The 25,262-nt window shown below is 36.6% G+C and overlaps 1 protein-coding gene and 1 long non-coding RNA gene across 2 annotated transcripts; one reads left to right on the top strand and one right to left on the bottom strand.

Moving 5' to 3' along the window:
* Positions 1 to 6,093: 6,093 nt before the first annotated feature.
* On the bottom strand, positions 6,094 to 24,521 carry LOC125654266 (inter-alpha-trypsin inhibitor heavy chain H3-like). Its single transcript, XM_048884124.2, has 12 exons — positions 24,140 to 24,521; positions 17,592 to 17,749; positions 15,790 to 15,900; positions 13,764 to 14,011; positions 13,365 to 13,528; positions 10,168 to 10,453; positions 9,150 to 9,844; positions 8,876 to 8,966; positions 8,036 to 8,215; positions 7,549 to 7,662; positions 6,918 to 7,277; positions 6,094 to 6,598 (listed from the first exon to the last, which is right to left on the bottom strand). Exons 1-12 carry the CDS (start codon positions 24,209 to 24,211, stop codon positions 6,354 to 6,356), a joined length of 2,724 nt encoding a protein of 907 aa, XP_048740081.2. The 5' UTR covers positions 24,212 to 24,521; the 3' UTR covers positions 6,094 to 6,353.
* Positions 14,181 to 21,741, top strand: LOC125654267 (uncharacterized). Its single transcript, XR_007362291.2, has 3 exons — positions 14,181 to 14,255; positions 15,321 to 15,553; positions 21,605 to 21,741. It is a non-coding gene; the product is annotated as an uncharacterized LOC125654267 (long non-coding RNA).
* Positions 24,522 to 25,262: the final 741 nt, after the last annotated feature.

Genomic DNA, 25,262 nt, shown 5'->3' with positions numbered 1-25,262 from the left:
TTCGAGACTTCTCTTATGCTTAGTGTACCATGAAAAACATATTCGTCGTCCGACATTTTCACGGCCGAACTTAAGTGTTTCCTCTATTTTGTTTCCAAAATGGCGAACGTAATGTGTATCTTCTTTTTTCCTTTTCAAAATAGCAACATACAAATGCCACGACTTCTTCACTGATAATGCTTGGTACTATATTTGAAAGAACTCGCCCGATATAGTGCATTTGTACAAAAAACATATCTTAGATACTTTTGAAATACATGTATAGGAGAATCACTTAAATTCGTGAGGCCAATTACTAGTATTACGGATTTTACACTTTCGTTGGGATGTGATTTGTTATATATCGAATCACAAGTATTGAACCCCCCTTGATAGTTATATACTAGTATCCTAATTGACATGGGTATTGAAAATATATACATTTGCCTGTAATAGTTAACTGTGTCCATAACTAATTGTAGTTCTACCATAGAACACGGTATACATTAATCAATTCATTATGATATATACATTTATATGGTACATTCGGGAAATACATAAATGGACAGATGTCGGCTGCATGATGATTTTTGTGGGGTAACTGGAGAATCGCCTAGTGCGCCAATTTAGCTTAATTGTAAGGAACACAAGGGGTGGGGCGTGTAGACCATTCTGTACTCAGAGCAGAACAGACGCCAGCGTGTTAAGGAGATCTGCCCTTCTCACCCTGTCTCCTGCAGTGTTATCATGCAGGACATACACAAAAAGCCTATAACATGCACCAACATGTATTATCCCCTAACTGAAGTGAGGTAGATATGGCCCCACAATAGCAGATAAACTGTGTTAACGTGTTAGGACTTTAGCATCCCCTCCCTACGGCAAGCTGTTGGTGTAAATGAGCGATATGTATATAGCTTTAGAGTTTATCAGGTATTCCAGTCTGATTGAATTCCCATGGACACAAACTATGCTCCATTATTAGATGACCTGTTTTTGTATTCTTATGAGACGAAGCTTTTACAGGAGAATAACAAAATTCTTGCCATGTTTTCATTTTTACAGTTATGATATATCAACAACGTTTTATCTATTAACAATACTTTTTTTTAATCACACGTCGATTCGATACATCCTAATGAACTTGAAAGAAGATACACCACATAGTCTTCCATATCTGCTTCGTATTTGGATATTTTATTGAAAGAATGAAATATTCATATCTAGTGATCAGTCATCCAAACCATTATTTTGTTGAATACCGCTCCGATTCCACGCACAAGTACTCTGAAGTTGAAATGAAAAAGATGCTGGAGTTCCTCATTGACATTATCTTCGTAGTCTTTGGTGATCAGGTCTTTCAACAGTCTGTTGGGCAATTGTACTCCTTTGTTAGCTGACCTATTTTTATATTCTTATGAAGCAGAATTTATAAAAAAAAAAAAAAAAAAAAAAAAACCTTCTACGTGAGAAGAAAAAAAAAATCTCTTGCTGTGGCCTTTAATGCGACATTTAGATATATTGACGACGTTTTATCTATTAACAATAATAATTTTCATTCGATTCGATATATCCCTATGAACTCGAAATAAAGACACAACAAAGTCGTTCATTTCTACTTCATACTTAGATATTTTATTGAAAATAGATATTAACGACAAACTAACAAGTCAACTTTATGATAAACGGGATGAGTTCGGCTTCTAAATCGTCAACTCCCATATTTATGTGGCAATATTCCATTATCACCTGTATATGTTTATATCTTTCAACTGAATCGATACGCAAGAGCATGTTCTGTGTATGATTAATTTCTTTTTATATATCAATTTCTAAATCGAGACAGGCTACTGACAAATACACTGATGTTATATGGGGTTTCATCACTTTCATATAAAGTCAGTATTTTGAAAATTCTATGCATGATTGTTAATATGATCTAATTTGCAAACACAAGCTATTACTGGGTCGAATGCTGTCTGACATGTTTCATACCAATTGTTCGACCATTTTTATATACTGATTTTGACTACGGATTACTCCATTTACCTGATCAAGATATAGGGCTCATGGCGGGTGTGACCGGTGAACAAAGGATGCGTACTCCGCCTAGGCACATGATTCCACCTCTGGTACATGTATGTCCAGGGATCCGTGTTTGCCCTTCTCATAATTTTATATATTTTATAGGATTTGAGATTGATCACTATTCACTATCTTCACTTGTTGACTACTCTTACTATACGATATTAGGTCCTAATTTCTGCTAAAATTGGGGATTTGTTTGATGCAAGATTTTGTAACGTCTATTCTTGCAGGATAAAATTATGACGTTCTTTCAGTTTCGCTTCCTTGTAATTTGATGTCAGCTTTGAATTATTTTATTGCCTACCATATTTTGTTTTGTTTTTCGTTGAATATATCATTTTTAGCTGAGCTGAAAGCTCAAGTAAGATTTTCTGATCACCCGTAATTTGTCTCCCGTCTGTCTGTCCGTCTGTTTTCATTCTTTCGGCTCCTTCTCCAGAACCACTTGGCCAATTTCAACTAAACTTAGCAAAACGTATCCTTGGGTGAAAGGCTTTTGAGTTGGTTCAAAGGGGGGATAATCACAAAAATGCAAAAATAGGGTGAGATCATTTAAAAATCATTTCAAGAACCAATGAACCAGAAGAGCTGAAATTTACATGAAAGCTTCTTGACCTAGTGCAGACTCAAGAGTGTTAACACCACCGCCCCCGGGGGTAGGATGGAACCCCAATAGGGGATCAAAATGTTTACAGGACAGGTGAAGATAACGAACAGTGAACAATCTCATAACTCCTATAAGCAATATGAAATAAAGAGTTGGGCAAACACGGACCCCTGAATATACCAGAGGTGGAATCAGGTGCCTTAGAGCAGTAAGAATCACCTGCCGACCGTCACATCCGCCGTGAGCCCTATATCCTGATCAGGTAAATGTAGTTATCCGAAGTCAAAATCAGTGTGCCAAGAACGGCCTACATACCAATATATAGATCTTTAAATACCATCTTCTCAAGAACCACTTGGCCAGAAAAGTTTACATTTACATCAAAGCTTTCTGTTATAGTGCAGATTCAAGTTTGTTAAAATCATGGCCTCCGGGGGTAGGATGGGGCCACAATAGAGGATCTAAGTTTTACATACAAATACAATGTAGATAGGGAAAATCTTTACAAATCTTCTCGTGAACCAAGTTTATATTGACATGAAAGTTTGTTAACATCACGGCCGCCTAGGGGAGGGTGGGACCACAATAGGGGATGAACGTTTTATGTACAGATATATAGGGAAAATCTTATAAAATGTTCTTCTCAAGAACCACTGACCCAGAAAAGTTTACATTTCCATAAAAGCTTCATGACATAGTGCAGATTAAAGTTTGTAAAAACCATGGTCCCTGGGGGTAGGTTGGAACCACAATAGAGATATAATTTTTTACATTTGTATATATAGGGACATGGGCCTCTTGTTTTGTAATCTATATACTTGTTCTGCGTATGGACAATTTTTAAATCGAGGTAAGCTACTGACAAACAAGTTGATGGTACAGGGGTTTCAACAGTCTCGATTGAAGTCAGCATTTCGCAAATTCTATTGTCGTTATTACGATCTAGTTCGTCAGTACAACCTCGCATTGGCTGCCTGACGTCTTTCATACCGATTGTTAAGCCGTTCTTGGCGCACTGATTTTGACTGCGGATAACTCCGTTTACCTGATCAGGATATAGGGCTCACGGCGGGTGTGATCGGTCAACAGGGGATGCTTACTCCTCCTAGGCACCTGATCCCACATATGGTGTGTCCAGGGGTCCATGTTTGCCCAACTATCTGTTTTGTATTGCTTATAGGAGGTATGAGATTGATCAGTGTTCGTTATCTTCACCTTGCACTTAGCTCATTAAAGAAAGGTGAAGATAACGAACAGTGATCAATCTCGTAACTCCTATCAGGAATACGAAACAAAGAGTTGGGCGCCGTAAGCCCTATGTCCCGATCAGGCAAACGAAGTAATCTGCAGTAAAAATCAACATGCCAAGAACGGCTTAACAATCGGTATGAAACACCTCTAACAGCATTTGATCAAATGACAGGTCGTAATGACAACCATGATGGTTATAACGACCATAGAATTTGTAAAATGCTGACTTCAAACAAGCCTGTTGAAACCCCTGTAACATCAACTTGGTTGTCCGTAACCTGTCTTGATTTAAAAATTGATCATATACAGGACAAGCTTTTCTGCATCAGTTTTGAAAAACACCATACGCAGGTGATAATGAAATATTGCTACATAAATATGGAAAGTTGACGACGGAGAAGCTGCAATCATCCCGCTTATCATGAAGTTGACTTGTTAATTTGTCTTAATGCAAGGTGAAGATAACGAACAGTGATCAATCTCATAACTCCTATAAGCAATACAAAATAGATAGTTGGGCAAACACGGACCCCTGGACACACCAGAGGTGGGATCAGGTGCCTAGGAGGAGTAAGCATCCCCTGTTGACCGGTCACACCCGCCGTGAGCCCTATAATCCTGATCAGGTAAACGGAGTTATCCGCAGTCAAAATCAGTGTGCCAAGAACGGCTTAACAATCGGTATGAAACACGTCAGACAGCATTTGGCCCAATGCGAGGTTGTATTGACGAACTAGATACAATGTAGTTATATAACGACCATAAAATTTGCGAAATGCTGACTTCAATCGAGACTGTTGAAACACCTGTACCATCAACTTGTTTGTCAGTAGCTTACCTCGATTTAAAAACTGACTATACGCAGAACAAGCTCTTGTATATCGAATCAGTTGAGATATATAAACACCATATGCAGGTGATAATGGAAAATTGCTACATAAATATGGGAAGTTGACGATGGAGAAGCTGAAATAATCCCGTTTGTCATACAATTGAGTTGTAGTTGGGCAAACACGGACCCCTGGACACACCAGAGGTGGGATCAAGTGCCTAGGAGGAGTAATATCGATTTTCAATCTTTTACGGATTGATGTACATGTTCTATTCTGGTAAGTATACACGCATTATATCTAAATGTCTGTCTATTTACGATTGTCCAATTGACTTGTGAATGTGTTGAGTCACCGTGTACATGTTACAATTTGTATTCAGAATCTTTATCTCATGATATCAATAGAACTTGAATCCAAGCTTGGTTTTTGATGTCACTTGCTGTATGTGGATGTGTGAAAAAGTGTCATGGAAGGACATGAACTTGTAGAAAATTTCCTATTCATTTTAAAGAATGTGAAATAATTTTGCTTTTAAGGAGGAATAAAACACTTTAGATATTTGACAGGGACGATAAATGGAGGATATGTACAATGATATTTTTGAAATTGAAAACTTTAAAATTCATCATATTCATTGAAAAATACAGATCTATAAGAAAGTAATCAGAAAATATTAAACCCCCGCTAGACTCGAACCCAAGATCTAGAAATCGGCATTCAAGACATAATTCTAATATGCAACTAGATTTTAAAGGAATATACAAGTATTGCTGATATCTTAATTCATCAAATTGAAGTCAGCCATGATATGACGATGTGTTTGTCCTCCTTAATGACATTAAAGTTCTGTTACGTGTTTGTGTCCTATATGATACGTGCAAATTCTGTATTTTAATTATGCAAATATGACTCTTCTAAAATCTCTCTAAATTCTGTCGGTAGTGCATTGGATATCACCATGTAGCGTTGTCCAAATAAAACGAAATTCTCTACCAGAGTCTGCGAGAGAAAATTGATTGATTGATTAAATATTGTTTAACGTCCCTCTCGAGAATATTTCACCCATATGGAGACGTCATCAATGCCGGTGAAGGGCTTCAAAATTTGGGCTTATGCTCGGTGCATATGGACATTGAGCAGGGAGGGATCTTTATCGTGCCACACCTGCTGCGACACGGGACCTCGGTTTTTGCGGTCTCATCCGAAGGACCGCCCCATTTAGTCGCCTCTTACGACAAGCAAGGGGTACTGAGGACCTATTCTAACCCGGATCCCCACGTGAACATTGAAAGGGAAAGAGTGTTGACACGTCTAGTAATGACACTACCACGCTCGTTGTATAACAGTTTGATTTATTTTTTCTGTATCAAAATATAGGCTGTATAAAAGAGAAATGATATATGAAATGCATGCATTAATTTGTATGAAAGATCTTAATGATTTGCATAAATGGCCAGAACGTGTTTAAACATGTACATGAAACGAAAAAAAGGCTATTTGCAAACAGGCTAGCAGGACACGACATATTTCATGGCAGCGAAGCGTAAACACACAAAGTTACTCTTTAATCACATTCAGTGTGGAAACACGAAATGCTACTTCTGCATGATGTCTTTTAAGAAGAATTCTTCTACTTTTTTATCGAATAGTCCAGTCACTTTTGTGTGAACATTCCAACACAGTATTCGCTCGCCCGTGATTTTGTCTGGTCTCTTAACGAGAACTGAACGAGATCTGGCAGTCTGGAAACCTGGTTCCCTGATGCGGAGATAGCCGACTAACTGATCTTTTTTACTTGTTCTTACTTTGTGGAGGGACACATAACGGTGTAAAAACTGGCCTGGAAAACAACAAAATTACTAGAATTAATAAAGAATCATAAAAACTCATATGAAAAGTTTTAACTTTATATCGCTAAATCAGGATTGAATAGCACTGATGTTGAGCAAATCTTTGTCAAATCACAATTAAATGAATTTTTAACAAGACGATAGCAGGCAACTGGAAATATTCATTTATAAACGCTAAGTTGAACCTGATGTAATATATTTCAGCGAGTACGCGAAAAGTGCAATATTATATAGTTAATTACATGACGATTAAATTCTCATGCGTAACCTCATATCAATTCAAATATCACAAAGCATGACAATATTTACCAAGAATTCCTTCCGATTTTGGCGAAAGGCCAGCCTCGTTTTCGATGTATAAATTCAAGTAGTCGACAGACATATTAACAGAAGCAATAGTTCTTTTGATGGCGACTTCTACGTTGTTTCCGAAGTCAACATACATCACCCTGTCTCCATGAATGGTCTGGATCTGAACCGTAACGCCATTTAATTTGAAGGGTGTCTTGTCTTTCCAAAATAGTTCGGCTCCATCGTAGACGATTTTTGTAGATGTGATTTTCATAACATGACTCTTGTATAGAATGACTACCTCTCCCATGAATGTCTTCATGTGACCATGTTTGTCGAATTTGAACGAAGGAATGATGCCAGCATTAATGAATAAACCTGGAAGAAGGAAACAAAACCTGAAACCATGCGTGGTTGCCATTCACCCAACACTAAATTTTGGTCTTTCATTTTGAGATCAGCCTAGTGTAACATCAACACTGATATGAATATTGATTCAAGGAGAAGGCTGATATAGGCGTTGCCTGCTGCCTAATTCTTATTATGTTATTCATAACAAAATACTGTTTAAATTGATATTAATTAATTTAGTGTTTAATACGTGGCGTAGTGATATCCTGTGGAAAATGTCGAGAGGAACTACACGAACCTGTGTGTGCATCCGATAGGAGACGAAGGACATCTCCGGAGTTGGCGGGGATATCGAAACACAGTGGATGGTCCAGTCCTTTCATTCTTATCATGAAATGCGGATCGCCGCCACCTGGAATTCAAATCAAGATAATTTTCACAACAAGCCCACAATATCATAAGGCAGCTCTTGGTGGGCTAATTTGCATAGAATTACATAGGGAAAGGTAATATATTTGAACTTTTGAACATCATAGAAAATTAACGAGTTCCTTATCTTTTAGATATTTTATATTTGGTCTGATTAGAACCAAACTAAGAAAAATTATATATACCAACCCATGCATTCATTAATACATGTTTTGTATCGAGAATGCTGAATGAATTCTCCGAACGTAAATTGACACATGCAACAAATGTATGTACCATTTTCACGTAAAGGTAGAGCCATCAATAGAGGAAAATGAAAATCAATAGTTAAACAGGTGAGGGTGTTCTTTACTTACCCCCGCCTCCATAGGAACCACCGCCACCACCGCCACCACCACCACCGCCACCGCCACGACGTTTGGAAAGTAAAGAACTAGAATATCTATTACCACTTGAACCACTACCACTTGAACCACTACTACTTGGGCCACTACTGCCTGTTGGACCACTACTGCCGCTTCCACCCTGTCGAGTCACTGTGGTTGATAAACATTTTGTCGATCAAAAAGCAGATAATTAAGGCAGTAAATTGTCGATATACTACTGTAACAGAAAAGGAGAAAACTTATGGTTGGACCGGGAATTGAACCCGGGACTCCTGTATTACTAGTATGGTGCCCTAACCCCTAAATTATCCTGGTCAATATCTAGAGTCCATATAGCCTAAATCACTGCATTCCTCCTTTCTTGAATTGTCTTCGCCCTCGAGGACAGACAACTCAGATTCTTTAGTCACCGACAGGACTATCATCTGTAAATTCAGGGTGGCCATAAAAACCAAATGTAATAGAAAATCAGAAAATTTGTATCTGTTCCAAGAATCGAACCCTGGACTCCTGCAGATGATCTTAACTACTGAGCTGACCAGACCAATATCCACGGTCCATATAACCAAAGACACTATATTACAATAAATGTAGTATTATTCGCTGTCTAGGTGGGCATGAAGTGATTTTAACATTAGCTTGGCAATGCTACCTGATTATACAACGTTACCGTATAACAGTAAACCACAAAAACAAAAACACAAGCAATGTCACTATGTAATGTGACACACCATCAATTATCAGAATGTGAGTGCAGTATAGTGGAAATTTTCATATTATGTCACAGTGTACAAAGTTGAAGGTACTTACAGTCTGCATCCTCCCCCTCCAATAAATCCCCCACATCTTTTTTGTCAGGCTTGGTGACCACCAAAGAGGTAAGTGGTGTCACAAATTTATACTACAAATAGATGACTAACTTCAATGTTTAAACTAGTTTGCATATAATTGAATTTATACAATTTACATATTCTAATTAATTTACACAAAAAGTATATCTAGCTAAGCTTAGAATCGGTTCTTCAATAAACAATTATTGTATGTTGTTTTTGTTTAATTTCTTTTTCATTTTGATAAAATGTACCTTTAGTGAGAGCTCTAACGCCCTCTTTTTCATATCCTCTTTGACAGTTGAGTCAGTCTCGCCGATCGACTTTTCTAGGAGCTGCTTGATAGTTAGATACGCCCAGATTTTCTCTGTGATTTGTTGGTAGTCTCCTGGTTTTGTGAGTTCGGGAAATTGCTTTGCATTTACATCCGCTGACAAGGCCAGTTCTACAGAACCCTTGGACCCCAAACCTTGCACAGATAAGTCAAAAAGTTTAATGGTATTGTCATCCAATTTTCCAGCGACCACAATCTCCGATCCTGTGAAATAGGACGGGAAAGTAGCTGTTGTGAGATTCTGAATGTCGGAAGCGTTGTTTAGATAGTTAAATGAAACGTTTTTTAGTACGGCAGCTGAGATTTCATCATAGAATCCCTTGATCTGAAGTGTGGCATCCGAATCCTCATAAATCTTTCGACTTAGTCCATTGTTTTGTATAGCAACCTTTTTAACAAATTCGTAATCTGCTCCTCGCCCAAACGCTAAACTGTATACGGGAAAGGATTTTGTGTTTGAATTTTGAACATTCCGGAGTATGCTGTCAATAGCAGTAATCCCAGACGTCGGTTCTCCATCCGTGAGGAAGAAAATAATCTGGGACCTTTCTTTAGTGTTAGATGCGGTTTTCAGAAAGTCGATACCTTTTAAAAGACCCACGTTGATATTGGTCCCTGAAATTGGACATGCATATTAATACATTATATCCAAATATTTGTATAGAAGGTAAGAATACGGGGATTGCAGATATAAAATTATTAAGAACACAAGGCTATTTGAAGAAATGGAGTTTGGATGTGGGAATAACATGAGCGATAACTGATAACCTGATTACACACATTGGGATGATAGATTACTTCACACACACACAAACACACTCTCGACAAAAAGGGGAAAAACACACTAAAATTGAGAATCATTGGGATGTAATCACGTTTTATGACTTGCTGATAACTATAATGTTTATCATTACATAGTTTCCTTGCAGAATTTTTACCTCCAATGGTTTTCATTTTTTTCACATAAGCCTTTGCTTCAGCCACGGACACCAGATTAGCAAGCACTGGTGAATCTTTGTAATAGTATACACGATCACTGAACTGCAATATATTGAAACGGTCCCCGTCATGCAGGTCACTAAGGATGCTCAGCACGGCCTTTTTCATCTGTTTAAGTTTTGTCCCCGACATGGACCCACTGACATCAAGGATCATCAAAACGTCTTTGGGGATTTCCTCCATATCCGAAGGGGCAAAAAAGTGAACGAAATAACCATTCACTACCTGCAAAAGTCACCGCCGCATTTTTATACAACATGTTACAAAAGTGTTGAAAAGGCGAGATTAAACAAAAGAAATAAGTAGTGTGACGTGAAGTGGGTTGAAAACCATCATGGCAAAAATGAACCTCACCCCAAATCGTCGCCCTTCCCAAATCATCGCCGGCAACGATTTGGGACGCGCGACGATTTGGGGTATATGAACCTCGGCAAACAGTGACGGAGGTATATCTCACCGAGCTCCAGTAACTTCACGAATTCAGAATAGGAATAAAAAACCACGTATCAAAAACGTATTTCTTCATTTTGTTAACATACTTTTGAGAATTTTAACCTCAGGACAGGAGTGTTCCACAACAATTTTATAATAAATTATTTAAAATATTGCTGCCTATTACAATATAGTATTTGGCCTGTCCTGAAAGACTTCAAGGCCAAGATCCGTGTTAAACTGGTGAGGGGTGATAATGAAAGTTTATATAACTATGTGACTTCTCTTCCTTATAGGTCTTTTCCTTCGTTACCTTGAATTCATCCTTTCATGTGGTTATGAACTCCGACGCTTCACATCAGCATTAGTCGGCGTGAAGCATCAGAGTTTATACACTGTAAGTGGTTTTAATTTCGAGGTGCTAAAAGTTCACGATTTTTCATATTAGTCTAATTGCGGTGGCTTTATTTTCGAGGAATTCATATTTTATTTTGATTACTGGTAACTGTTCAAAACGTATTGTGTCACACTTGCAAAATGATTGTGGTTGTTTCAATTTCGCGGAAAAATCCCCGACCGCGAACATAGCGAAATTAAAACCCCCGCAACCAATTCCCCATTAACAATACTCATATATTTTGAAAAACAAAATTTTATTTCTTAAATGAATCGCAAATTCGTTTAAAAAAACACCAGACGAATTTCATATATGGACTACAATGTACATATAATACGATTTTCTGGCGTGCAATGCAACTTTCTTTTTTAAAAAAATGAAAATATTTCAATTATCAGTAAAGCAATTAATTTACCGCACAAAGATCTACACTGTAGATTAAAACGATTTTTGAACATTAATCTCGGCGTTTGCGAATATACATAACAATGCTTTATATATGAATGCAAGGTGAAGATGACGAACAGTGATAAATCTCATAACTCCTACAAGCAATACAAAATAGATAGTTGGGCAAACACGGACCCCTGGACACACCAGAGGTGAGATCAGGTGCCTAGGAGGAGCAAGCATCCCCCGTTGAATATAATCCGATATATAATCCTTATACAAGGTGTGCTATAATCCGTTATATAGTTCGTGATATAATGCGCTATATGACTCGGTACAGAATTCGTGATATAACCAGTTATATAATCCGTTATATTATTTTTGTGTATTGTAATGCACTTCACCATTGGTTCGTTTGATATCACGTGTTAATGTATAGAAATGCGGATTGACTGGGTCTTTCTGATTATAACCTTTAAAAAACTCGGATTGGCCTGTACTGTCTAATAATTGATTAAGGAAATTTTGCTACGTGTAACAATGAATGTGGTTCGCTGACGAAAGTCATTCCAACCAATCAAATTTTCTTTCCGATCTTTCTAATTATAAACATAAAAAACTCGTATTGACCTGTACTTTCTAATAATAGATTGGGGAATTGAATTAATAAATTGCTATTATTTCCTGAAGTGGGAAGATGCTCTATTCATAAAATTACTCTATCAGTATAAATAACCCACACTGAAATAAAAACAGCTTACTATATTTTTTAATTTCAATATATTATAAACATGAAAATATTGCAATTTATGTTCCCTAAAATTGTTAAAAATTCTTTGAAAAATAAAATAACAATAGTAGCCCTTTCAATCGGTCGATCCATAGATTTCACAAAAACGCATATCGACCTCACACTTCGTGATTTGTGAAGTCGATATATCTAGGGATCGACCCCATGAAAGGGTTATATTTGTGTAATGCAAAGTGAAGATAACGAACAGTGATCAATCTCATAACTCCTATAAGCAATACAAAAATAAATAGTTGGGCAAACACGGACCCCTGGACACACCAGAGGTGATATAATTCGCTATATAATCCGTTATATAGTCCGTGATATAATCCGTTATATAGTCCGTGATATAATCCGTTATATAGTCCGTGATATAATCCGTTATATAGTCCGTGATATAATCCGTTATATAGTCCGTGATATAATCCGTTATATAGTCCGTGCTATAATCCGTTAGATAGTCCGTGCTATAATCCGTTAGATAGTCCGTGATATAATCCGTTATATAGTCCGTGATATAATCCGTTTTATTATATACCCATCAATGTATCGTTCTCTGATACTGTGGATTTCACAGCGTGTGATCCGGTTTTCCGGATCACCACACTGTGGTTTTCTGATTACGTATCAGTATCCTCTGAAACTGATGCCGTCACAATGCATCAACGCAACGTTATTTGTGGAAAATATTGACCGCGTCACAAACGAAACTGCGTACACAAAACATAATTTCACGGTATGTCTGTGTTTTTGATAATTTGGATTACATGTAGTATCATATAAATGTGGATTTAAAATGCAGAAAGGGGTATATAATAAATTTATCATTACTACAGTAACTTGATCCGAAGAGTTGGATCACGTCTCGTTGACAGGCGCGGATCATCAGATCAAACTCGACGCTTCGCGTCTCGTGTGATCTGATGATCTACGCCTGTCAACTCGACGTGATCCGACTCTTCGGATCAAGTTACTGTAGTAATAATATATATATACAGTCTTTGGTATAATCCGTTATATAGTCCGTAATCCGTTATATAGCCCGTGATATAATCTGTTATATAATCCCACATCTAGTCCGTTAAACTTACATACTCGAAAACTATTAATGACATTAATCATACCAAAACATCTCCGGCATCCGATTTTCTGTCGATGTCGTATTCGACAAGGAATAGTCCGTTTATTCCCTGACTGGATTTCTGCCTTTGATCCGCCTCTGTTGGATTGTAAGAGATGTGTGCAGACCGCTTGGTCGGTCTTTCAATAACAGCTAGTGCGTTTTGACCTGTGACAAAATGCATAGCAAAACTCATTATCTGAATATACAAATGTAAGCAAGCACAGTTAACAATGGATCAATATCGAGTTGTGATGAATTACAAATGCATATTAATCTGGTTTTCTCAAATTTTCGCCCATGGTCAAACTTCTTCAAATATCGATTTTGAGGAGATAGTAACTTTTTTACAAGTCGAATTTACAGAATTTATGATAGTCTCAGTTTTATTACGTATATATACCTGTAGAATTCACGACTTGCTGCAAGTCATTTCGCAGTGGTGGAACTCTGACGCTCGTGATGTCTCTAGATTCTTCTATAAAGACATCTATTCTAAGGTCTTTCACTATCTGTTGCGGGGATATGTAAATCACTTGATCATAAGAGCCTCGTTTACGTTTCAGTAGCTCCTGATAGGTCAGATTAAAGGTTACTTTCTCCAGCGCCGCTACGTTGACTTCCACTGAGAAACGGTTTGTTTTCCTAGGTCTGTAACATTAGAAACTTTGAATAAAGATACCAGAATATACACATACCTACTTCTTTCGCAAAACCGGACGAAAGTTCCAAAATGTATTGCATATGTTTAAAGTTTTATGACAATCGTTGTAATACGCAATGTTCGAGATGCTTCCGAGTTATTTCCCTTTAGAGAACTCTCTTTCACAGTAAGGCGAAACACGTCGTGCATTTGTTTACCTGGGGTGCGGGGATAAATGGATGAATATACACAGTAAGTTTGTTATACGCAGTTTCAGCCCCTGTATTCCAGTAATACACACACCATGTAAGAAATAAGTATTCAGGGAGTAAATAAACACAGGAAACGAGTCTTGCATCACTTTGTTTCGTTGCTCGTAGTCTCGTGCATACATGTACCATAACTGCCAAGGATTGTATTAACTGCAAATTATGAAATTGTTTTCATTTCAGTAAAACATTTCTTTCGGTAATGTTGAATATTTCCTACAATTGAATCTTTAAACGAAATACGCTTTCTATGTTTTCTCATCCTTTTCCTCGCTAAATGTGCATGTAGGTCCACTTTGTCCAATCTAGGAATTTATAGAAGCTCTAAATGTACCTCCTATACAGAAGAGCTCTTATCTTGAACCTTCTCCTACATAGAATACATCTTATTGTTTCAAATGCACATGATATCACATGTAGTAAAAGCTCTTGTTTTAGAGTCTACAGTTTCAGGCCCCAAAATCATATTAATATCTTTCATTCTTTGAAAGTGTTGTACCACAATCAAGTGATGACGATTTAAATGCAGTTTGATTGAATGTACAACATACCATATCAATTTATTAAAGTCAATGGTCAAATTTTGTATGTTAGCAAAGTGGGAATGCATATCTTAGCACAAATCGATTGTTCCAATCGCAATTTAAAACTACACGATAATGTGATTTAGCTCTGATAATACTACAGCATTTTATAAATGATCATCTAAAGTTACTGTGGCGTTAGGTCTGTACTACAAAATAACAGCCAATTAGTGTCATATAAAGGCAAGATAACAATTAGAGGAATTGTACCCTTTCTCTCAAAGTCCATATCACATCACAATTACATGTACAAGTATGTCGGTTTATAGTTTGAAAACAGGCACGTAGACCAGACGGGGGTTCCCTCCCATTTATGACAACCTACATGTCTCGTTATTTTACATGAATTGGCCGGTTAGCACTCCCTACAGTTTTTGAAGAAAGTAGTATTGAATGGTAAGAATGAAAGGTAAAGATAATGAACAGTGATCAATCTCATAACTCCTATAAACAATACAAAATAGAAAGTTGGGCAAACACGGACCCCTGGACACACCAGAGGTGGGATCAGACAAACACGGACCCCTGGACACACCAGAGGGGGGGATCAGACAAACACGGACCCCTGGACACACCAGAGGTGGGATTAGACAAACACGGACCCCTGGACACGCCACAGGTGGGATCAGGTGCCTATGAGGAATAAGCATCCCCTGGAGATCGGTCACACCCGCCGCGAGCCCCATATCCCGATCAGGTAAAAGGAGTTATCCATAGTCAAAATCAGTAAGCTTGAACTAATGAAATTAATCTACTAGTGAAGGACAAATCTTTTTTGTTTATACTTATTGCCGAGAATTTAGAGACAATTTTGAAATTATCTTCTCCAACCCCCCCCCCCCCCTCCCCTGTTTTTTTTTAGTGATGCTATGTGCCTGTAAAGGTTTTAACTTTATTCTTTGATATTTAACAAACAGGTTCCCTCGCTCTTACTGTTGTTTAACTTGTCCGGCGCTTTGACCTTTCTTTTTAGCTGCGTCATATTTCTTCTGCGCAACTTGTTTTTCGTTCACCTGTCCTGGGTAAATTCGTCCTCCGATTTCCCTGGAAAAATAATATTTGTGTCAGTGAAAAACATTGAGTCTATAAATAACCTCAGGGTAATAGCAGAACGTTTACATTGTTGCCTCTAAGTAATGATGTAAACTTGATCATAATGGTCATCAAATGAAGATGGGACAAATTTCGAGAAAATAAAATCGACGTCCTTTCCTTACAGTACATATGATTAACATTAGACAGCACTTCATGCCAGCAACGTACTTTTTTAAATACAAAGTTTCAGTCTGTGTTGAGTGTGGTATTTCATCGCACAGTTACAGCAGGGACGAATTCCGGAAAGACGCAGTTCATTGTATAATAGGCTTAAGTTCTGAACAATATAAGATAACACAGCCAATGTCTAATGCGGTGTTTAATTTAAACAGGAATGGACTTTGAGATGATTCAATGAATGAATGAGGAGATATCAGCATTAATCGTTATGAATGAGGAGATATCAGCATTAATCTAAGATGGAATGATTGTGATTGTCTTTCCTTTTAATGATTGCATGGCGATGATCCCTGCTCATAATTATGCAGTTTAATTTATGAGTATATGTCATATTGTTTCGCCAAGGGGGCGTGAGATCCGACTATCACGACCCCGCTATTGTGAAATCAATACTTCACATTCCGTTCTATTAGGCGTGAGTTTAATTGTACATAGGAGATGTTGAAAGCATCCATGAGGATTTGTATTGTATATATATATATAGGTGCATGATAACGGTCATTATATACATTACATTTAGATTCCGGCTACTTGAATATAAGACAGTCTTGTGGATGTCAAATTAAGCGTAATTTAATTTCAGTGGATTTTCCCATGCATTTTAATGAATGAATAGAGTTCGTTACGTGATTTTAACCCTGTTTTATGTCCCAGTAGTCGGAGATTTTGTGACATATAGTTTGTGGTCTGTCCTTCTGTCTGCAAAAAGTTAACCTTGGCCAGAACGTTTGGACGCTTAGTACTAGGGCTTTCGTATTTCACTTTTGTATTTCTTGTGACAAGACCTTTCTTTTGGTACCAGTATATTTGACCGCACAACTTTCATCTTGGAGTGTGATGTAATTTTGAAAAAGTTTAACCTTGTCCACAATTTTGTCATGCTCAGCACTAGTGCTTTCGTAGTTCACCTTTGTATTTGTTGTGACAAGACCTTTTTAGGTACCTAAATGATTGACCTCGTGTCTTCTTTGGATTTTTAAACTGGATACCATGGTTGCAAACATTGCAGAAATGCAGAAAAAAATGTATACATGCGGGTTATGCAATTTTTGTACAATGTTTGCGAGCTTCAAATTCCATTTAACAAACCAAAGAAAGAATTTTATCATTTAAATAGCATAGTGGCAAGAGCCCTTTGACATTTACATTTGTCGTGACTGTTCTTTTCTAAAGGCTCATCATATTGGAAATAAACGTCACAGGTTTTTAGGATGTTTATCTTAAACGATAGAAGTGAAAACAATAAAATTATACCCTCACTGCCGTAAGCGCTATGTATAGGTCAAAATGTAGCACTTCACCTAAAGGAAGTGACGTTACTACACGAGTGAAACAATCCTCGATGGGACGTGAAACAACAAACTTAAAGTATATAGAATGTTGAGAAATGTATCTATCAATATTTCTGTCTAGATATCATCTTACATATAATACTATTTATGAGAAAATAAAGAGCTTACATTTTGAAGTCCGATATGTAGGCTTCATCTGGAAGAGTGACGTCAAACTTGACCTCTTGTGACATGTTGGCGGGATTAGCGACCTTGCTGGTTACCAGCGTAGTCGCGAAACGAAACCGGATGTCAGATTTTATATGCAGGTAATAAATCCGGGGCTTCTGTAAAGTAATGGATATATTGTCGTAAAATGGAAACAAAAGGTGGTACTAATACATTCGATTGGTTCAGCAAAATTGCATCAAGGCGCAACATAGAAATTAATCTTACAAAAGTAATTATGTATGACCAAATATATCGGTCTACATTTTATTGGGCCGCAGTCTTGGTGAAACCGGTATGCATAGATTATTACGTTTTCCATTGTTGTTAATCACCACACATATCCAACAAACTAATGATTCCTTATATCTACATCTAGAGTGTATATTTGAAATAAAAACGAAAATATAAAATCGACATGTATGCCTGATAGAAATAGATATACACATGACATTCCATGTTAATTTACAGTCTCCGCCTACTGATCTTTATTTTGCATGAACTGAGAAATTTACACTCAGTTGTAAGTTGTGCATGAATTAACATATTGTAGATAAGGGTTATCACAATGAAAACAGTTGACAAAGTAAATACATCTGTAAAGGCAGAGTTGTTTTGTATATGATACATCGAGCATATATATGTACCTACAGCAGAGCGATTCCTCTTACTGTAAGGTTATACTTGACAGAAAGCAAATCAACCAGTCATTGAAATAATGAAAGGTGAAGATAACGAACAGTGATCAATCTTATAATTCCTATAAGCAATACAAAATAGATAGCTGGGCAAATACGGACCCCTGGATACACCAGAGGTGGAATCAGGTGCCTAGGAGGAGTAAGCATCCCCTGTTGACCGGTCACACCCGCCGTGAGCCCTTATCTGCAGTCTAAATCAGTGTGCCAAGAACGGCTTAACAATCGACATGAAACGCGTCAGACAGCATTTAACCCAAATGCGAGGTTGTATTGACGAACTAGATCGTTATAACGACCATAGAATTCGCGAAATGCTGACTTCAATCGAGACTGTTGAAACACCTGTACCATCAACTTGTTTGTCAGAAGCTTACCTCGATTTAAAAAAACTGACTATACGCAGAACACGCTCTTGCATATCGAACCAGTTGATATATATAAACACCATATGCAGGTGATAATGGAATATTGCTACATAAATATGGGAAGTTGACGATGGAGAAGCTGAAATATTATTTTCTTTGCTATCTCTGAAAGCGTAGGTTTTTTGTACGCATGTTTAACAAGAGTTTTTGTTTTGCATTTAATTGATGCATTGTATTTTTATTAAAATTAAAGATAAAAATTGGAGCATTTGTACCCTGGAGTATGCCGGTGTGAAGCGCACGCACTTCATGGAATATGCCGACGGAAAGCACAGCATGTGTTTTCAAGAAATGAAATATATGTCTTATTTCTTTTAAAAGCATAATAGTTTGACATTACATGCAAATTTGTTTCTTCTTAATTTTTAAGTGTTTACATTTTTTCAATAGATATAGATGATTTTCTGATAATTTCATTAATATATCATTAATTGGAAAAGAGACAGCAACTGTTGACCTATTCAGGGTTTTTTGATGTAAATAGGGCTGGGTGAGGACTGATTGACCTAAATCACTGTGGCATTTTTTACTGTAAACGAAGCCATTCATGTTGCAACATTAAGATAATTTGTTCATTTTGCAAAGGTAGACATACTTCATTTCATATAGATACTTAATCCATTTCGCAACACAATTCGTAAGTGATAATACAGTGTTTCACATTCTTTTGAGAGTAAAAGTAGTTATTTCCTTGTCATAATCACCCTTGTAGATTTTGCAATTTTCTTAAGTATTATATCTGAATGAGCTGACCTTCTTAAACATTCAACCGTTAGATAGTACACTGCATTCAAAGGTCCAACGCTCGGTTTGTTTGTGGAGGGTATAGGTGTTGTTTTAATGCTGCTGGTGAGTTATTTAAAATGCACTGTACGTTTGAAACTTTCACTTATGAAGAATAGCAGGAGGAGGAAAAGTGTTCGTAAAAATGAGTAGTGATAGCTCTACAGTACGAGGTTCGCAGTTCTAATCTATACATCTAAGATATAGAAACATAAAATAGTATCATATTTACTGACCAAACATGTCAAAATGCTTACAAATATGCAGATGGGCCCAAAATCGTGAGACATATGCAATATGATTGAAATCCTATCTTGAAATAATTTGTAATGAAAATGTGGATGCACTTCGATCAGAATAGAAATACTCCCCAAATTGAAGGAAATTCTTTTTAATATTGATATGTTTCTGGATTTGTATTAGCTGCAAGATTCTTACAGAATTTAATCACAAATGTAAACAGCTTATTGCATGAAAGAGGTATGTACATTGTACATATACACTGTATATTCATGTAATTGTTCATATCTTTCACGTTTTGCGTTTATGATGTAGAGAAAAAAGGAATTATCTTTTGCATTATGTGCACCTTCTTCACACGTGGTCGGAAAGAAAACAATGGAGTCGGTAAGTTTTGAAATCGAGGCTATCGTTGGCTGAAGATATATGGAACTCAATTATATAAAATATGAAAGGTGAAGATAACGAACAGTGATCAATCTCATAACTCCTATAAGCAATACAAAATAGAAAGTTGGGCAAAAACGGACACTTGGACACATCAGGGGTGGGATCAGGTGTCTAGGAGGAGTAAGCATCCCCTGTCGACCGGTCACACCCACCCTATGTCCTGATCCTCCTAGGCACCTGATCCCACCTCTGGTGTGTCCAGGGGTGCGTGATTGCCCAACTATCTATTTTGTATTGCTTGTAGGAGTTATGAGATTGATCACTGTTCGTTATCTTCACCCTGCATACATACTATCTCATATATATATGTAGACAGGTTGTAGAAATGTATATACACATGTGTAAGTTTATCTATATTTAAAAGTACGAAAAAGTCAGTTCGATAGTTCATAACTTTCAAAATTTAAGGAGGATGTCAAAACTCAAATATTACCTTTAATTTTGATAATACATGTATAATTTGCAAATTTAATAGATCACCTCAATATTGTTTTTCATCTGGTTGCGTATATTTGATACTTCTTACGTCAGTTGACGTTGCCCGAATTTGAAACACAGTTAAAGTCGGAAATACGCTTGAATCGCAAAGAAATCTCCTGTATGAAGACAGAGAATTCAAGGCCGTTATCATCATTTCTACTGTAGCTGAGATTAACTGACGCGGCATTCGAGTTGCACTCTTAAAAACATAATCAACCATTTAAATACAATAACAATGTAAGAGAGGGTTAACGCATTTTGTGCAAGTTATGAGCCAACAGAAGCACATTGCACACGGACGTAAAACACTGAACATCTAGCTTTAACAAAACATTTGTATTTCTTGAAAGAATTAACGATAGCTATGAATTGTAAACACTTACAGGACAATTTTTAGGAAAACCTTGAAATACGGCGTTATTTCATATGGAATAATCCCCCCCCCCCCAATTATCTTTGAGTCTTGTGGTACATTTGAAAAATATTGTACTTGATTTCGGATTTAGGACTTGTGTACATGTACATGTAGGTAGCTAGTGTATAGTTTTGGTATACCCATCATTTTCACGGTTTATTAAAAAAAGATTTTCGAAACTAGTTCAACGTGGGAGAGAAGAGCTGTGAAAGTGACTGTGTGTCCTTCTCAATGCTTTGCTTGCATGATGCATAAGATTCGACATTTGCACAAAGACTGCTTGTGCACATGCCAAACAATGATCTAGAACTTTTGACAAAGTCTACTGCACACTGAAGCTCGGTGTGTTTAGAAGTTAGGATTGCTAAGATGTTGTAACTTTCTTCTCATAAATCATTTTCGTTTCGGTTTACATCAAGATTAAGACAGATCTTAAGCAAATTACGTGTATTCACAAAGCTCGTGCCGGTTTACTTTTAGGTAATTCGGAATACTGTCGGAGACTGAAGAAAATAGCAGGAAGGTCGTATAGTGAGATGTGTTGGAACAAAAAGGGAGAAAAGAAATTTTTGTCATTGTAGTATTATATTTGATTAAAAAAAGAACTAACAACTAAATTGCCTTTCTTGAAATATCTTCATTTTGATATCAACTGAAAGTTTGATATCTTATCAACTGCTTGTGTATAAGAGAGGAGTTCAGATAATACGTTAATGAAAACACGTAAACTTGCATTCGACAGCAAGGAGACCCCAGCTGGGTTATTAGATAAATATGCACCTCCGTCAAAACAATACCTCTCTAGCTGTTATAAATCCGTTTACTTGCATTGATCACCTATCACATACACAATGGTACCTCACAATGCATATTTTGGTTGTATGCTAGTGAAGGGTAATTTGATTTATGGTTATTCCTTCTTGTCTATTATCAACCTAGATAATATTGGGGGATTAAGGTCTAGGTTTAGAGCCAATAAATGCACGTGCAATGTTTTACACCTGTCAAGGTGTGATATTTGTTTAAGGACAGGACATCAGGAATACAAGGCATTAAAATGTGTTGATGAACTTGTGACATTTAGAGTCTTGGTAGATGCAAATCTCGATTGCATTTACGATGTTCAGATCAATATAAATGATTTCATCCAAACTAATTTCATTTCACTTATGTACATGGATTACACCTCATTTAACTAGTGGTGTGGGGATCCGGGTTAGAATAGGTCATCAGTACCCCATTGTTTGTCGGGAAAAAACCCCGACTAAATAGGGCGGTCCTTTGGATGAGGCCGCAAAAACTGAGGCCCCGTGTCACAGCAGGTGTGGCACGATAAAGACCCCTCCATGCTCAAAGGCCAAAAGCGCCAAGCATAGGCCTAAATTTTGCAGCCCTTCACCAACAATAGTGATATATGAGTAAAAGATTCTCGAGCGGGGCGTTAAGCAATATACAATCAATCATTTAACCAGTACATATAGAAACTCGGGACAGAACTGAAATTAATGATAAATTTTGTGAGTTGTTTTCAATCCATGTTAATTTTGAGTTGCAGAAGTTGTAGAATTTCTAACTTGACCTTTTTATTTTGAGTGCGAAAACCTGGTGGGATAACATTTAGTACATAAAAAAAGTATGTTAATGGTAATTACGAGATATTATATTGTAATGACGAGATAAAGAGTCGTAATTACGATATATTAAGTCGTAATAACGAAATAAAGATTCGTTACTACAACTGAAGGGAATCTTTAGCTTAAACATAGAATAATGTGCCAGTCACGGTCACTCGCCTTCGAAACTACTAGTAATATGATTACAGAACACTTTCCTAGGTCTAAGGGTTTTTTATTTCTGATATTTTATACTTTCACTGCACATTTGTTTTAAACAATTGCGGGAATAAGCATTTATCTAGATCTAGCTCATATAGCATCCCGTCATTAAAATTTTTTCGTTGTTCTACTTTTGAAAATCGGTAGAGTTTGTTCTCAGATTACGAAACGAGCATGTATGGAAAGATGCATACAATAACCAAACTGCCCATCGGATTCTTTTATTATCAAACAACTTAATTAAGAACGAAGGCAAAATGCCAGGAGGAGGTCATGATGTACATAAACACACGAAATCAATTTTTTTTTGTAATTCATAGATTTAGAGGATTGTTGGTTCACTGTGTAATGATTCGTTAATATTACAGATATTCTGTACGTTAATATTACAGATATCCTGTACGTTAATATTACAGATATTCTGTACGTTAATATTACAGATATTCTGTACGTTAATATTACAGATATTCTGTACGTTAATATTACAGATATATTGTTAGTTAATATTATAGATATATTGTTAGTTAATATTATAGATACTTTGTTAGTTAAAATTACAGATATCTTTTGTGCACAGTAAGGTAATAAGAAATGTCCCAGAAATATATATATATATATATATATATATATATATATATATATATTCATTTGTCAGCCATACCCCCAACACCTCGAAAAAAGTTCTTTCTTAAACATGTGTACTTAATGCAAGCACATATATTTGTATTTTTGTATTAATAAGTGTCTTTGCAATTGGAAGAATTATTTTTAGCATTAATTCATGTCCATTAATTGTTGAGATAATGCGAAACTGCAATATGTATATCATTGTAGTAAATAAATGTAACATAATTACAACAGTTTTAACAATTTTAAATGCTTTGTCGTTTTCTAGTAATATTATCGTTTGAGTCAATATAGAATTCCCTCTCTGTTAATTCAAACCCATTTAACGCATGATAGGTGTGCCCTGGATTTGCATACGATCCCCGGGTTCTTCATTCTTTACCAATGAAAGGTTATGGCCGGATGAATTATATATCAGACCATGTTTGTTATTTGGTACACTAGCGCAAGTTGTGTCACACGATAATCTACACGAATCATATTACGCGGTTGCAATTACACCCCGAATGTTTAATCAACAGGAGATTTTGGTGACATGCACCTAAAAACTCACCTGATCATTTTGTCCTGAACATAAACAGAAGGTAGAGAAAATCAAACACAAAATTAATGTTCCCGTTGACATTGTTCAGCATTAAAAGTTCACTGGGCACATGAAATGTTTTCTGATTTGCGAATACCGTTATGCTGCAGCTTTCCAAAACGCATTTAGTGTGGTAAAAAATCCGCCAAAATGTCAATGCCCCGATTAAGTCTATGATATTAACATCCTCATCTACTGCATGACTGCACCATGCACTCTGCCGGGCCCCGGTGAAATTCACTGTTTATAACAAGACGATTGAGATCGTCTGCTTGCGACGTATAAACATCACTTGAAAGAAGGGCGCACTTAATGGGACATTTTTAGGCCACCTGTTTAAATTCAATTCGTCATTCTAGATAATCTGCAGATAAGATAATGTTTCTACCCACAATACGATAAGCTCGGAGGCCTTGATTGATTTTTGATTTAATATTGATCATGCTTATTTCTTTTATTGAATTTGAGATATATATGCAATTAACAAAGACAAAACATCACAATTCTAGTACATGGTATGTACAATACTTAACGTATGTTCCCCTTTCTACACTGTGGTTCAATAAAGGAGCAAACACCGACCGCGTAAAGAGAATAGTTTAGTCGGACAGAGTGGCCGTTTATATTTCCTATACATGTATATATTCGTGCACGAAAAGGTGGAAAATGCTGTCAAATGCTGAAGAGTGTAAAACTTTTATAAAAAATCTATATCTTAACAATTTATGCACATTGTAATTCTTGTACTAAGAATGAATTAATATTAAAAAAAACCCACTGTGATACTCTTTATTTGCATAATGTTTATGATAATAGTTAAGAATAAGAACTTTATCCTGTGAGATGGGGAGTTTATTTCTATCAGATACCTACCATTCGAAATGCATATACATCTGAATACCATTTCCCTTTAACACATGGCATTATATTCTGAAGCGGCATTATCTGTAATTGTGTCACCCAATTTGAATTGAATGAAAATTGCTCCTTATTATATGTTTAAGTAATAACACCATTATTGAATTATTTTAACACTTTTTAACCTCAAAACAGACACATGAATATGTGGTTTTGGTAATTAGATAATTATTGC

The sequence above is a fragment of the Ostrea edulis genome, chromosome 7, assembly GCF_947568905.1.
Source record: "Ostrea edulis chromosome 7, xbOstEdul1.1, whole genome shotgun sequence".
In the NCBI taxonomy this organism is placed as follows: domain Eukaryota; kingdom Metazoa; phylum Mollusca; class Bivalvia; order Ostreida; family Ostreidae; genus Ostrea; species Ostrea edulis.
Note: the sequence above shows the minus strand (reverse complement) of the source record. Positions and strands in the feature narration are given on the sequence as shown.

Excerpts from the sequence above, each read along its gene's own strand:
- LOC125654266 (XM_048884124.2), bottom strand. The coding sequence starts at position 24,211 with ATGTCAACGGGAACATTAATTTTGTGTTTGATTTTCTCTACCTTCTGT. Across the intron at positions 15,901-17,591 it reads TACATATCGGACTTCAAAAT|GGAAATCGGAGGACGAATTT; the intron begins GTAAGCTCTTTA and ends TTATTTTTCCAG. Across the intron at positions 10,454-13,364 it reads CGGATGCCGGAGATGTTTTG|GTAGTGAATGGTTATTTCGT; the intron begins GTATGATTAATG and ends TGACTTTTGCAG.